General features: G+C 37.0%; 1 protein-coding gene across 1 annotated transcript; it reads right to left on the bottom strand.

Annotated features, from left to right (window-relative positions):
- Positions 1-524: 524 nt before the first annotated feature.
- LOC128919806 (uncharacterized) lies at positions 525-7,207 on the bottom strand. The gene is made up of 2 exons (XM_054225156.1): positions 6,689-7,207; positions 525-1,716 (listed from the first exon to the last, which is right to left on the bottom strand). The coding sequence occupies exon 2, from the start codon at positions 1,695-1,697 to the stop codon at positions 972-974; it is 726 nt and encodes a 241-aa protein (XP_054081131.1). The 5' UTR covers positions 1,698-1,716; positions 6,689-7,207; the 3' UTR covers positions 525-971.
- Between the last annotated feature and the right edge of the window lie 6,119 nt (positions 7,208-13,326).

Below are 13,326 nucleotides of genomic sequence, written 5' to 3'. Positions count from 1 at the left end.
ATTTTACAACCGAATTCTCCTTTGTGATTTTCTTGTTAAGTGCTTAAGTATCCAAAAAACACTCACAGATATGTACATTGTAATATTACAATTGTGAAACAGAACAGCTAACAGAAATATTGTAAGTCTTTCTTTGTGGTACTGTCTTAAACGGCACAGAAGCATGGAGTGTTCAGAGAGAAAGATTATCTGTTAAACATATTGGATATATTTGAGCATAGCTCAGGAAATATAATCGAAGTGGCTACTGCTGCTTGGACAAGTCTTTCGACTCTGGAAATAATAAATGTGTTACTAGTTGTTGCCACTGGTTAAATCGCACTTGCAATTTTCAAACAGACTGACTTTAGTTTTGTGAGCACAATTATTCTTGTCAAAATATTAATGATCACCAAATGAGGTAAAAAAGAGGAAATTGTATCTCAGGTATAAACTAAGGCAATAGCAGTGAGCTACTTTTCAACATCCTTTGTCATCGATGTTGAAAATTCTCAAGCTTTTTTGAGAAACGAAAAATTGCGAAAAGTTAAGGGGGTGCGCGATTAAAATTAAAAATAACCAAATTGCCTGTATTAAACGAAAAATTAATTAGCCGACAAATAAAAACGCGTGCTTGCGGTTTCACGGTTCAATTCAAAGAGGTAGATTTATTTCATATAATAGGCTCACGTAGCCTAAACTAAAAATAACGGCTTAAACTAGTGGTAATGTAAGTATGTGTTACAAAAGGGGTAAGTATAATTATCTTTCGTTAAACATTGTACTAGATTATTCTAAAGTTAGTATTAAGGTAAGTAAAAGATTAGTGTTATAAATTCATTATTAGGGTAAGTATGTAAATTTTATAATTTAAGGTATATAAATTCAATTGTTTAATATTTCTTTTACAATTCATTTTCTTATTTTAAGTTTTAGGTTTTTACAATTGTATATTTATGTCGCTTGACGCAACACCGGCCACCTTGACAGGATCAGGTTCCTTCAACATCCATTGGAAGCAAGGCCAGTTTGTGGATGGGGCGCTTAATTGTGCCCGTCTTCGTTGCCACGTCTGCGACTCGCACCTTGCCGTCTTGCCCTTCGACGGTTGCGACGACGCGTCCGAGGACCCACTGCTGTGGTGGCACGTTGTCCTCGTGGACGAGTACGAGGTCGTTGAGCTGCATGTTGCGTGTGGGGTGCAGCCACTTGTTCCGCTCCTGAAGGCCCGTCAGATATACTTTGGACCACTGTCGCCAAAACTGTTGCTTGAGACAGCAAACAAGTTGCCATCTCTCGCAACAACGAACTGGGTCCACTGGCACCTTCTCTGGGGGTAGTGCTCGCAGGGAGCACCCAATCAGTAGATGCGCTGGGGTGAACGCTTCGCCGTCGTTGGGGTCCTGGCTCAACGGTGTTAGGGGCCGAGAGTTGAGTATGGCCTCCACTTCGGCCAACAGTGTTGCTAGCTCCTCTGCGGTGAGTAGCGCGTTGCCTGTTACGCGAACGATGTGGTGCTTGGCGGACTTCACCGCGGCTTCCCATAATCCTCCGAAGTGCGGCGCCCTCGGTGGTATAAAGATGAACTTGAACCCTTCGTCTGCGGCGAATCTCTTCAATTCTGGAGCCTGGGCCAGAAATGCTTCTGTCAGCTCGCGCAGCTTGCGGTCGGCGCCGACGAAATTGGTGGCGTTGTCGCTGAATATCTTCGTCGGCATTCCTCGGCGTCCAATGAACCTTTTTAGGGCGAAAATGAAAGAATTAGAAGAAAGGTCCGAAACTACTTCTAAATGTACTGCTTTTGAAGTGAAGCAAACGAAAACTGCAATATATGTTTTGACGGGGGGTCGACCGCGTATTTTTAAAGTTGTATATATCGGACCACAAAAATCTACGCCACATATGAGAAAGGGTCGTAGTGCTCGAAGTCTTTCGGCTGGCAAATTTCCCATAATTTGGTTTTGCAACTTCGGCTTGTAATGAAAACAATGTATACAGTTTCTTACGGTTCTACTGCAAGCTTCTCGGGCATTAATTAGCCATATGCGTTCTCGAAGAAGCGCAACCAACGCTTTAGCCCCAGCGTGGTGATTTCGAATGTGCAGGTACCGTAAATATGTTATAACGAAGTGCGAATTTTTATTTAGTAATAGCGGAAATTTGGCTTCGTATGGGAGAGGTGCATTTAATAGGCGACCTCCTACTCGGATTAATTTAAACGAAAGCGGTAAATCCGAGTATTCATGCAAAAATGGATTGAGTTTTTGCAAGTTTGCGGGTAGGGTGGTACCTTTATGCAATTTTTGAATAACATCCGAAAACTCTGAATGTTGGACCACCTGTGCAATTTTTAAAAAACTCAAGTTCAATTCATCTGAAGTCAGATCCTTGCCCATGGAGGATTTTGATGGTCGTCTGATCCATCGTAATATATATGCGACCACACGAAGCAATTTTTTATGAGAAGAGACTTTTTCAATAAGATTCAATATTGAATTTTTCTCAGTGGTCGAAATTAGTGTGAATGTATTTTTCTTCTTCTCTAATGCTTCGTCTTCTGGTGAGAGCTGGAAGTGGGTATTGATTGGCCATAATGCAGGGTCTTCTAGGAGGAACTGTGGACCGCCAAACCATATCGAATTATTCAATTCATCCACGTTACAACCCCGAGACACTTGATCCGCAGGATTTTGTTTGGTTGGCACATGCCGCCAATGTACTTTGTCAGTCAACTCTTGGATTTCGGACACTCTATTTGCGACGAAGGTTTGTAATGAGGATGGATGCGTTTTGATCCAATGTAAAACAATTTCAGAGTCTGTCCAAAATGTAATATTTTCGAAATATCGACTCAACATAGGCGCTACTCTTGACCATAATTTCGAAAGAAGATGTGCTGCCGAGAGCTCGAGACGCGGAAGAGTCTTGGTCTTCAGCGGAGCCACTCTAGACTTTGCAGTAAGCAGCATACATTTAATACCACTAGCAGATTGGCTTCGTATATATATGCAGCATCCATATGCCCTTATTGAGGCATCGGCGAAGCCATGTATTTGGCAAATGGCACTCGACTCTACGTTTACATAACGAGGAATGCTGATTGATGAGAGCTGCAGTAGGTTGGCTTTGAAGTTCTGCCAGCTAGTGTCAAGGCGCAATGGAATCGACTCATCCCAATCCAGTTTTTGAATCCAAAGCTCTTGTAATAAGATTTTTGCTTTGGTAACTAGAGGGGCTAGTAATCCAAGAGGATCAAAAAGACGAGCAGAAACTGATAATATGTTTCGTTTAGTGGCTCGAAGATCATTAAAATTGTCATCTAAGACAAATCGAAACAAATCCTCTTTCGGCAACCAATGGATTCCTAACGTTTTAGTGGAATTTTTGTCATTGAAGCTTAATGACTTTTCAGTGTAATCACTGTCGAAAAATTTAGGGTGGTTCGAAAACCATTTCGTTAGGGTGAATCCAGCCGAGTCTAATATTTTAATTACCTCACTTCTTAAAAGATCTAGAGACTCAAAATTTTCGGATCCTGTTAATAAATCATCAACATAAAAGTCTCTTTTAATGGCCAATGAACCGAGTGGATATTTGATTGTATTGGCATCACTGAGCATTTGCAAACACCGTGTTGCGAGAAATGGAGCAGGCGCAGTGCCGTAAGTTACGGTGTTAAGTCGAAAAATTTGAATTTGCTCTGAAGGATGCTCTCTCCACACTATGAGTTGACAATTTCTGTCTTCTTCATGCATAATAATTTGACGGTACATTTTAGTAATGTCCGCTGTTAGTGCATACTTATGTAAGCGAAAACGTAGAAGAGTTGAGTATAACTCTTCTTGGATGGTTGGACCTACCATCAAAAGTTCATTCAATGCTACTTGAGATGAAGATCGGCTCGAAGCGTCAAAGACAACACGTAATTTGGTTGTAGTGCTTTCGGGCCTTAAAACGCATTGATGCGGAATGAAGTAGTGTGGCTCACTCGGGATCTTATTGTTTGTTGGGCTCATGTGTCCCAGTGCTCTGTATTCATTCATAAAGTCCAGATACATTTTACGAAGTTCTGGATCTTTTAATGTCCTTCTCTCCAGGGCCTGAAACCGCCGAACTGCGGTTTCATATGAGTGACCGAGTAACTTACGGTCAGCTTTAAAGGGCATTCTGACTTGAAGCCGTCCTGATGGTAATACTTGAGTTGTATTAACGAAAAAATTTTCACACTCTTGTTGCTCTGGTGTGAATCTATTGCCATTTGATTCTGAAGGTAATTCTTCTAAAGCCCAAAATTTTTGGACTACTGAATCTAGTGACGTTAAGTCTTCTTCAGCTTGGCATAATGTGCTTTGTATTTTGGGAGGAGAACTTAAATTGTTGGCGTATTTGCCAGATACAATCCACCCTAATAGCGTCTTTTGAAAAGTTGGTTGATTAGGACCATTTTTAATTTGGCCAACAGCTAAAAGCTCGAAAAATATTTCTGCACCCAATAGGATGTCAACTTTTTTTGATTTATGGAATTCTGGATCCGCCAATTCAATATTGTGCGGAATTTTCCAGCCATTAACATTAATGTTATGGTCTGGATGATTAGCCGAAATGCTACGCATTATCCAGAATTCCGCCGAAAATTCATAGTTATTTACCCGCGACTTAACAAACGCGCTTAATTTCGCCCCCACTTTCGTATTGGAATTGCCGATTCCAATTACGCTCAATATTTTATGTTGGCGTCGAATCCGCAACTTCTGCGCCAAGTCCTCCGTCATAAAGTTGACCTGGGATCCTGAATCCAGCAACGCTCTGGCAGGCAGGTACTCTCCACAACTGGTCCTCACTTGGATGACTGCTGTTGCCAACATGACCCGATCCGGCATACTCGCTGTATGCATGGCATGAGTGGTTGATGGTTGCGGATGAGGTGCAGCGGGGAAGGAAACCGGATATTGGTGCAACAATGTGTGATGCGATCGATTGCATACACGACATCGATCCGCTCTGCACTTGGATACAGTATGCCCCTTACGCAAGCAGTTTATGCATAAGGGCACCGATTTCACAAACTCGAACCTCTGCTGCACCGGAAGCGCCTTGAAAGTGGGGCAGGCAGTCAAATAATGGTCCTTAGATTTGCACTGCTGACAAAGGGGCTGCCTCGTATTTGCTGCCACTAGCGCCGATTTGGTCCTGTCCGTTTGTTGCTGCTTCCCATGACTGGCACTTCCTGTTGGTATGGGCTTCGTCCTTGAGTGTGAAGCTCCTTCCGCTGATAGCTGCTGGTATCTTCTATTGAGGGTGGCTTCGCATTCCGTCCACAGTGGCAGCTTGTCGTAGTCCAGCTGTTCCTCCCATTTGGATCGGGTGGCAGGATCGACCTTTGTCATTACTATGTGTATAATTATCGCGTTTGTTATCTGCTTCTCATCGCCCAGCGATAGCAATGAGTCGTAAACCGCAGACACTTCGTCAATCATTGATCGCAATGACGGCGCGGATGGCTTTGGGATGGTTGGCAGCTCAAAAAGTTTAGATATTGTATTGAAAAATATCAAACATTTATTATCATAAACTTTTTTGAGACTTGCCAACGCTTTCGGATAATTTTCATCCGACATTTGGAACGCTTTAACTGTTCCCAAGGCCTCACCAGATAAACAATTTACCAAATGGTTAAATTTTTCAATATCTGGGATATTTGGATCATTGTGAACCAAACTCTCAAACAAGCTCATAAAATTTTTGAATTCTGAATACTCTCCCCTGAATTTCGGCAAATTCATTTTTGGGAGCCGTGAGCTGTGAGAAGCTACGAAAGATGTTTCGGCTATTGGCGTTCTATTTTGAGCTAATATTGATTTTATTATGGACTTCGTTCCAACGATAATGTCCTCTAACTCCCCTCGGGCCATGTCGTCTTCATCAATCTCTTCAATTTTGGATTGGCATGTCATTAGTTTGTCAATATGTGAATTTAAAATGTCGAGCCGACATTCTAATTCAATTGGATCTAGCGATATGGTTTTTTCGAGAAGGCCCGTTTTTATGCGCAAAATACTACTTTTCGCTACCGTTCTTTGACGTCTTAACGATTTTAAGTCCGTCAACTCCTTACTTGGAGACAGGCTTGCGATAGTTGGCTTTGGCTTGCTCATTGTGTTTTAGTTTGAATTCAAAATTCACGAAAAAATTATTTGGCACAGAAGAATTTAATAGAGGGAATCAATGGCGAAACCGAAAACGAAAATTATCGATTCCCAAATAACGACGGCCAAATCGAAAAATACACAAATGAGCAAATTACAAAATAGCACAACCAGAGAAATTTGATTCTAAAAAATTTGTTCGAAAATCGAAAAAAATTGCGAAAAACCGACCGATCAGTTGCGAAAAAAATTGCGAAAACGAAAAAATATTGTTTAAATATATATATTTTTATTTAAAAAATTTAAAGGCTACCGCAAATCCCAAAATCCCTTGTTTCACAGTGTACGCACAGTGTGCGTATGTTAATTATATTTAACCGTATTGTTATGTGCATATATGCATGTATATATGTATGTAAATATATGTATGTCAATATAATTAAATGTCAAAGAAGGGAGAGCCAAAAACTGAAAGTGTGCACTTTTTTTTATTTTAATTTTATTTGTATGTGTTTTCTTGTTATTCTTCGTTTGCACCACTTTCAATAATTCGCACTCGTTACCTGGTGCGTAGGCGTTTTGCCTGCGCTTACTTCCCTTTGACAGAGGACGCAGCGGCAGCTCATTCCCTCGAAGTGAATTCGTCGACGTCCCACGAAGCAGAGATGTAGCAGCGTTGACGTAGCAGCAGATGATGACGTTGGCGCAGCGGGAGCGAAGTTTGCCGGCAGCAGCAGTGTTGTCCGGCAGTGTTGAAGCGATGAAGCAGCAGTGAATCTATGCTGACTAACAGGAACAAATTTCACTATGTCACTTTGTTTTTTATTTTGTCTTGAACGGCACAAGCTTATTTACGGTTCCTTCTACTGTAATGAACCTCTATTCCGGCACTTTAATATATCGGCACTAGAAACTGTAATTTCCGCGGTGCACTATACCGGCACTAAATCAGTAAATGCCACCGTAAACTTTATAAAACTTTTTGTCGTACAGATCTTTTTAGCACACTAGTTTCGTTTATTGTAGGACTCACTGTACTTACCGAATTGCGTTTCACTGTTTGTGTGTATATTTTCTACGTTTTTTTTTTTTTTTTTTTTTTTATCGCGTCTTCTTGTTTCTCTTGCACTTAGTGTTGTCACAATGATTTGCACACTTCAAAATACATATGTATCACTTCTTTTTCCTTTTCTTTTTTATATATTATCGGGTACGTAGGTAAGTAAAGGTAAGTATATGAGTGATTTAGATTACAGTGATGCACATATGTTTCGAAAATTCGCACTTCAGCACTCACACTCCACGATACTTCTTTCTTTTTATTATTTTAAGTAGAGCTAATTATTGGTAAGTATTGGTAAGTATTCTGCACTGGCACTCAACTTCACTATTATGTATATATGTTTTTATGTATTTAATTATTCTTTTTTCCCTTTTTTACTCATTTAGGTGGCGCTACACTGCACTATCGACACTTGCACTTTATATACCGATTATATGTATATATGTATATATTTGTACTTTTTTGTTTTATGCACTGTATATTCGTTATTGCACTCTTGTCGTTTTAGGTTTTATTATGTTCACCACACTTCTCACTTCACTAAATAGCAATTTTTTTTTGCTAATTCCTTTGTGCATATGTATGTATATACGTGCACTGTATATATGTATTTTTGTAATTTTTATGTCTTCCTATTTAGGGATCACTGCACTTTGTACACGGTCACTTAAATTTTTTTTTTTTTTTTACACACATATGTATATGTATTTATTTATTTCTTTTTTAGCACCTTTTGTATATAATGTAAAATTGTATAATATATTTTAGTTAAGTTAATGTTCACTCTCACTCACTGAGTCGAAAATCGAAAACCGAAAATATGTATACAGGCAATTGGTTACGAAAAGTTAATTAATGTACTATTAATTCGCGAAAAGTTTTAAAGTTTATTTTAATTGTTTTATCACGCACTTAGTCCCTGCTCGGGCGCCATGAAAATTCTCAAGCTTTTTTGAGAAACGAAAAATTGCGAAAAGTTAAGGGGGTGCGCGATTAAAATTAAAAATAACCAAATTGCCTGTATTAAACGAAAAATTAATTAGCCGACAAATAAAAACGCGTGCTTGCGGTTTCACGGTTCAATTCAAAGAGGTAGATTTATTTCATATAATAGGCTCACGTAGCCTAAACTAAAAATAACGGCTTAAACTAGTGGTAATGTAAGTATGTGTTACAAAAGGGGTAAGTATAATTATCTTTCGTTAAACATTGTACTAGATTATTCTAAAGTTAGTATTAAGGTAAGTAAAAGATTAGTGTTATAAATTCATTATTAGGGTAAGTATGTAAATTTTATAATTTAAGGTATATAAATTCAATTGTTTAATATTTCTTTTACAATTCATTTTCTTATTTTAAGTTTTAGGTTTTTACAATTGTATATTTATGTCGCTTGACGCAACAGATGTTATCAAAATCATCATTGTTCGTGGTATTGGGTACATTTTATGCGATGGTTGGAATATTCAAACTTTTGAATTGCATCTCATGGAGTTATTTCATTTCATATAGGACAGAGTAGTGAATGAGACGTAAGTACCGCAGGTTCCAATATTCTAAACCCAAGAAATATGAAATATAATTATTAAAATAAATTTTGCAAAATATGAATTATCATTTTGCCAATTTCTCACAAACAATCGCAGTAAAATACATAATAGATTGCGTCCATCTAAGATTCAATGAGCCACTTTCTTATCATGCGAAAAACTGCCGAGCTAACTCATAAGTGGTTAAAATGGCACTTGGAAATATCAGATCATTTAAATCTTTACACTAAATTCCTGCGCAATTATCAAACGCTCGTATTATTTACTTCGCAGCCATACATTTGCATCAGGTAAATGTAAAAATGATGTAAGTCCATCATTATATTTACTAATAGACGAATATACCATCCATATGCAAATGAAAATATGAATGTGGCATATATGTATATGCATAGTGTGGCAAGAGTAATGGTAGCGAGGTGTCGGCAATGCTTGCATGCTCTACAAATTTTCATGTAAAACACCGGTGTATTATATCATCTCACTTTGCTCTGCAGTATTTTCTTTTTCCGATTTACAGCAAATAAGCACGTGATTTGCTCACTAAAATAATAGACTTTGTTAGTGGATAGTGGCTTCGTTTGCTACCATACCATACCGGGAAAAATTAACAGAAATTGATCTAGTTTGTTTATGAAGTTATATTGTTTCAACACAGCAAAGCTTTACCCTACTGAATTTAAATTTTTGCAATCTGTAACTCTACTTCAATTGCATTTCAATCACCTGTTGCATTCCCCATTCTCCTAGCCGCGATACTCCGAGCAAAAGTGGCGAATTTGTGTACATACAGTCACGTTTTTGAATTTTGCCCTTTCGCCTGAAATTCGAAATTACTTTGTGAGAAATGACAAATACATAGTTATCTTTTATTGCAATTTCAGTTCACTCGATTTTCAATCGCACCGATTAACTTAGTTAATGACTACTTCAAATTGCGGTGTTATCAATGTAAATACCGTTATGTTTACGTAGTTGTAGTCATTATCATCGGATGTCATGTTTATAGTGTTGAGCACAGTAGCATCTCAAAAACACTTTGTTGAGCTTCAATATAATTTATTGCATGATTATGTCGACCTTATTTGTTTAAGGACCTCAATTGCCTAGTTTAAGGTATATCATTTCTGTAAGCAAATTTCGTATTTCATCTGTAGACGCTAGCCAACACGACAAGCGCATCAATGATACTACTAACCAAACTAACAGATGCCAATGCTACGATAATTGCCCAAACTCACACTTGAAGTGAGGCGAATAAGTGGTGTTTGCCACGATTTCATGCAACTGTTGAGCTATAACACTTTCCACTTCCGCAATAATTCGCACATTATTCATATTCAAAACGAGCAAAAGGGAAAATAAATAAATAATAGGAAAACCGCAAAATTGTGATATTCCTATGTTTTGAAAGAGAAAATAATTTCGGTTGGCTAAAACCACTTGCTTCACCTGTTGGCTAGTGGCGTCTCACTAAAATGTTTTTTTTTATTATTATCACACGTATACAGTTTTCAAGGTGCTGATTTTCATAAAGTCAAACACTCGTAAATCAAATATTCATTAAAATGCAATTCATTCATCTTCATTTGAAATTATAAAGAAATGATTTGAATTTACCTTTGCAACAACTGATGTTAGCTGCTCAAACACAGCAGTACAACATTTTAACACTTGTAAAGCCACATGGATGCCTTCATTCAATCAATCAATTCATCTCAAAATTTATTTGTTAAGCAAAAAACACTTTCCATTGTCTAAGCAACTTGAGTATCAAGTTTAAATTCGACATGAGGTGTCGACATGTGTTCGATGTGATGGACCATAACCTCTAATTTATCACAACACCGCAATGGGACACTGCTTCTATTCAACAATTGGACGCAGATCAAAATATCAGTGAATAGCTACATTAACATAATATTTCATTATGAATAATAAATTTGCCGTAGGTATTTGCTTAGAAAATATTTGGATGGAGTCGGAAAAAAATAATCGCTTTTTAGACTGAAATTAATACTGATTTGGCGAACATTATTCGAAGTATATTCAATGTCAGTTGCTGGTTGAAAAATGGTCTTGCCATAAGCCTACCGATAGTTCTTTAGAAGAAAGAAGGCGGTGAAAATTCTCAAGTTCATACATTCAAGATATTTATGCATATACAATCTAGAGTTGGCATATATGAGCTAAGATTAATTTTTTGAACATTTCAGAGGCATGTAAATTAATTAATATATTTTATATCAAAATTATTTAACAGTATATATTGAAATGTTTTATTGAAATTCAAAATTTAACAAAAATTGGCAGATACCTAAGATACCTGATTTATGATGATAACAGCCTGTTTGAAACACTATTGGTTCTTCAACTTTGAAGTCAAAAACACAAATCATTGACTCTATTGTCTAAATAAATTCAAATTAATATCCATCGAAAAAATTACGTCAGTGTTTGACAGGGTTATACAAACAGTAAACCCACCATGCCGCCTACAATTTAAACCTACAATATATAATATTATCCCAGAGACGCAGGCATGTTATTTGCACAGCTTCGCACTTAATTAAAATCTGACAACAAAAGGGGAAATTTACATGTCTGAGAAACGATCAGTCACTGTAACAGATGTAGGCTCTTGACCAGTAGCCTTAATGTTTCTCGAAAAAAGGTGTGTTACACAGCCGTCGGCTTCACAGGCGTCACTAATAATATTTCATAATTGTGTGGGGAGAAAATGAAATATTAATAATGTGTGTAAAATATTTATTTCAAAATCAATATGTTAGTAGTTAGGCAAGTAGCAATTAATTGTGAGAGTCTCGCTTGGGTTTCTTGATAAACGTCAAGCTGTGAGCTAATGTTCGATTCATCACTTTCTTCGAATTTATTTGAAATGTTTAGATTTATTAAATAATTTTCAGGTAATCCTGTGCCTGTTTGTAATGTGGTAAAATGCTAAAATATCTCAATTTCTACAAAATAGGTCTTAACACTTGGGATATTTTCTCACAAAATATTAGGCACAAATTAAATTATTATTGTTGTTATATGTTGTACAACAATAACAAAAATAAATTTTACTAAACTTTTGCATATCTTTTTGCTTTATCGAGTTTTTCTGATTTGCCATGATTGTTGTTTACTTAGTTGCAGTTTATTGTTTGGCAAAGACAAAGAGCTACCAAGTTTTATGTATGTTTGGAGGCCTGTCTTTGTTTGCATGTTAATGCAGCCAATTAATGCAACCCAATGTCAATGGCATCCGCCGCATAAACGAGATAATAACAACAATACAACAACAGAAGTTCACTTTCCGCCGTGTGACAGCATCTTCAGTGCCAATTTTAATTAATTTGAAGTTTTGTTTCTTTTTTCAAAAATTGGATTGGCCTTAACTTAATAAAATCCCCATAGTTGTTCAAATTTTTACCGGTTTTTAGCTCCTTCTTCGCAAAAGTGATTATTATGCAATAAGTGTACAGTGTACATAAGAACGCAGAAGATTTACGTAATTGCATCATAGTTATTCTTTTATTGGTTGTTTTCAGCCTTTGCACAAAGTTTTTCATCCTTTTTAAGGCCAATGTCTTTTCTGTGGCATGCTTCATTAATAGCTGACTTACTGATTGTTATTCATCTGAATCAGCTAGCGATATCTGATTGTTACTGTCTCTTTTTTGCAACATCTGACTTATAAAATTTGCCTTTTTCTGTCTACATTTCTATGTCCACCCGCATTCTGCCTTTGAAATTTTTCAAAATCTCCAAAACGAAAGTCTTAAGCAACGCAATTGTTGGACGTTAGCCACAGTACTGTCTGGGACATCAAAAAATATATTTGAATCGATTTATGTGAACTTTATTAAGCGAACTGATATACCTTCAACAATAATTTTTAATTTGTTGGTCTTTATGAACCTAAAATAATTTGATTTAAATTTATTGACATATCAATATCCCAATTTTCTTGCTTTTTTTCTACAAAGGCACAAAAAATATCGCGCAAATGAATATGACAAATGATGCACACATTTGGTGTACAGTTATTTCAACAAACTTAAGGTCGCTAGACTAAACCCGCGTAATTTTCGTAATTTATAGCTCGTTTTCACACGCATTTTTTGGTATTTTTCAGCTTTCTTCAAGCCAATGCAGCCATAAAATATCGTACGGTCGGCAATTTGTGCGTCTTATGCTTTCGTTTGGATAATAAATTAAATAATTTTTAAAAACCTTACAATTTTTTGTACTTTTTTATTGTCTTTGCTCACTCAAATAATATATTTAATAGGTATGGGAAATTAATGTTTGCATAAGCTTTTATTTTTGTTACAATGATCGTTTATTTGATTTTTCTCACTAAACAAACCGTTATGTGTGAACAAAAAACCTATGGAAAATTTACTGAGCGTTCACGAGCACATCCCTGAAAACTTCACGCAATAACCGCAAACGTTTAGCGGAGAATACGCTGCAACGACGTATATAACAGAAAGTGGTAAAAGCAGATCAAAACGTATATTTGGAAGAAACAAGAGTTAACGAGTGATAGCTCCACAATATAGGGAGTGAAAGGTTGGAA

This window comes from Zeugodacus cucurbitae, chromosome 2 (assembly GCF_028554725.1).
Source record: "Zeugodacus cucurbitae isolate PBARC_wt_2022May chromosome 2, idZeuCucr1.2, whole genome shotgun sequence".
In the NCBI taxonomy this organism is placed as follows: domain Eukaryota; kingdom Metazoa; phylum Arthropoda; class Insecta; order Diptera; family Tephritidae; genus Zeugodacus; species Zeugodacus cucurbitae.
This window is presented reverse-complemented; position numbering and strand designations above follow the sequence as displayed.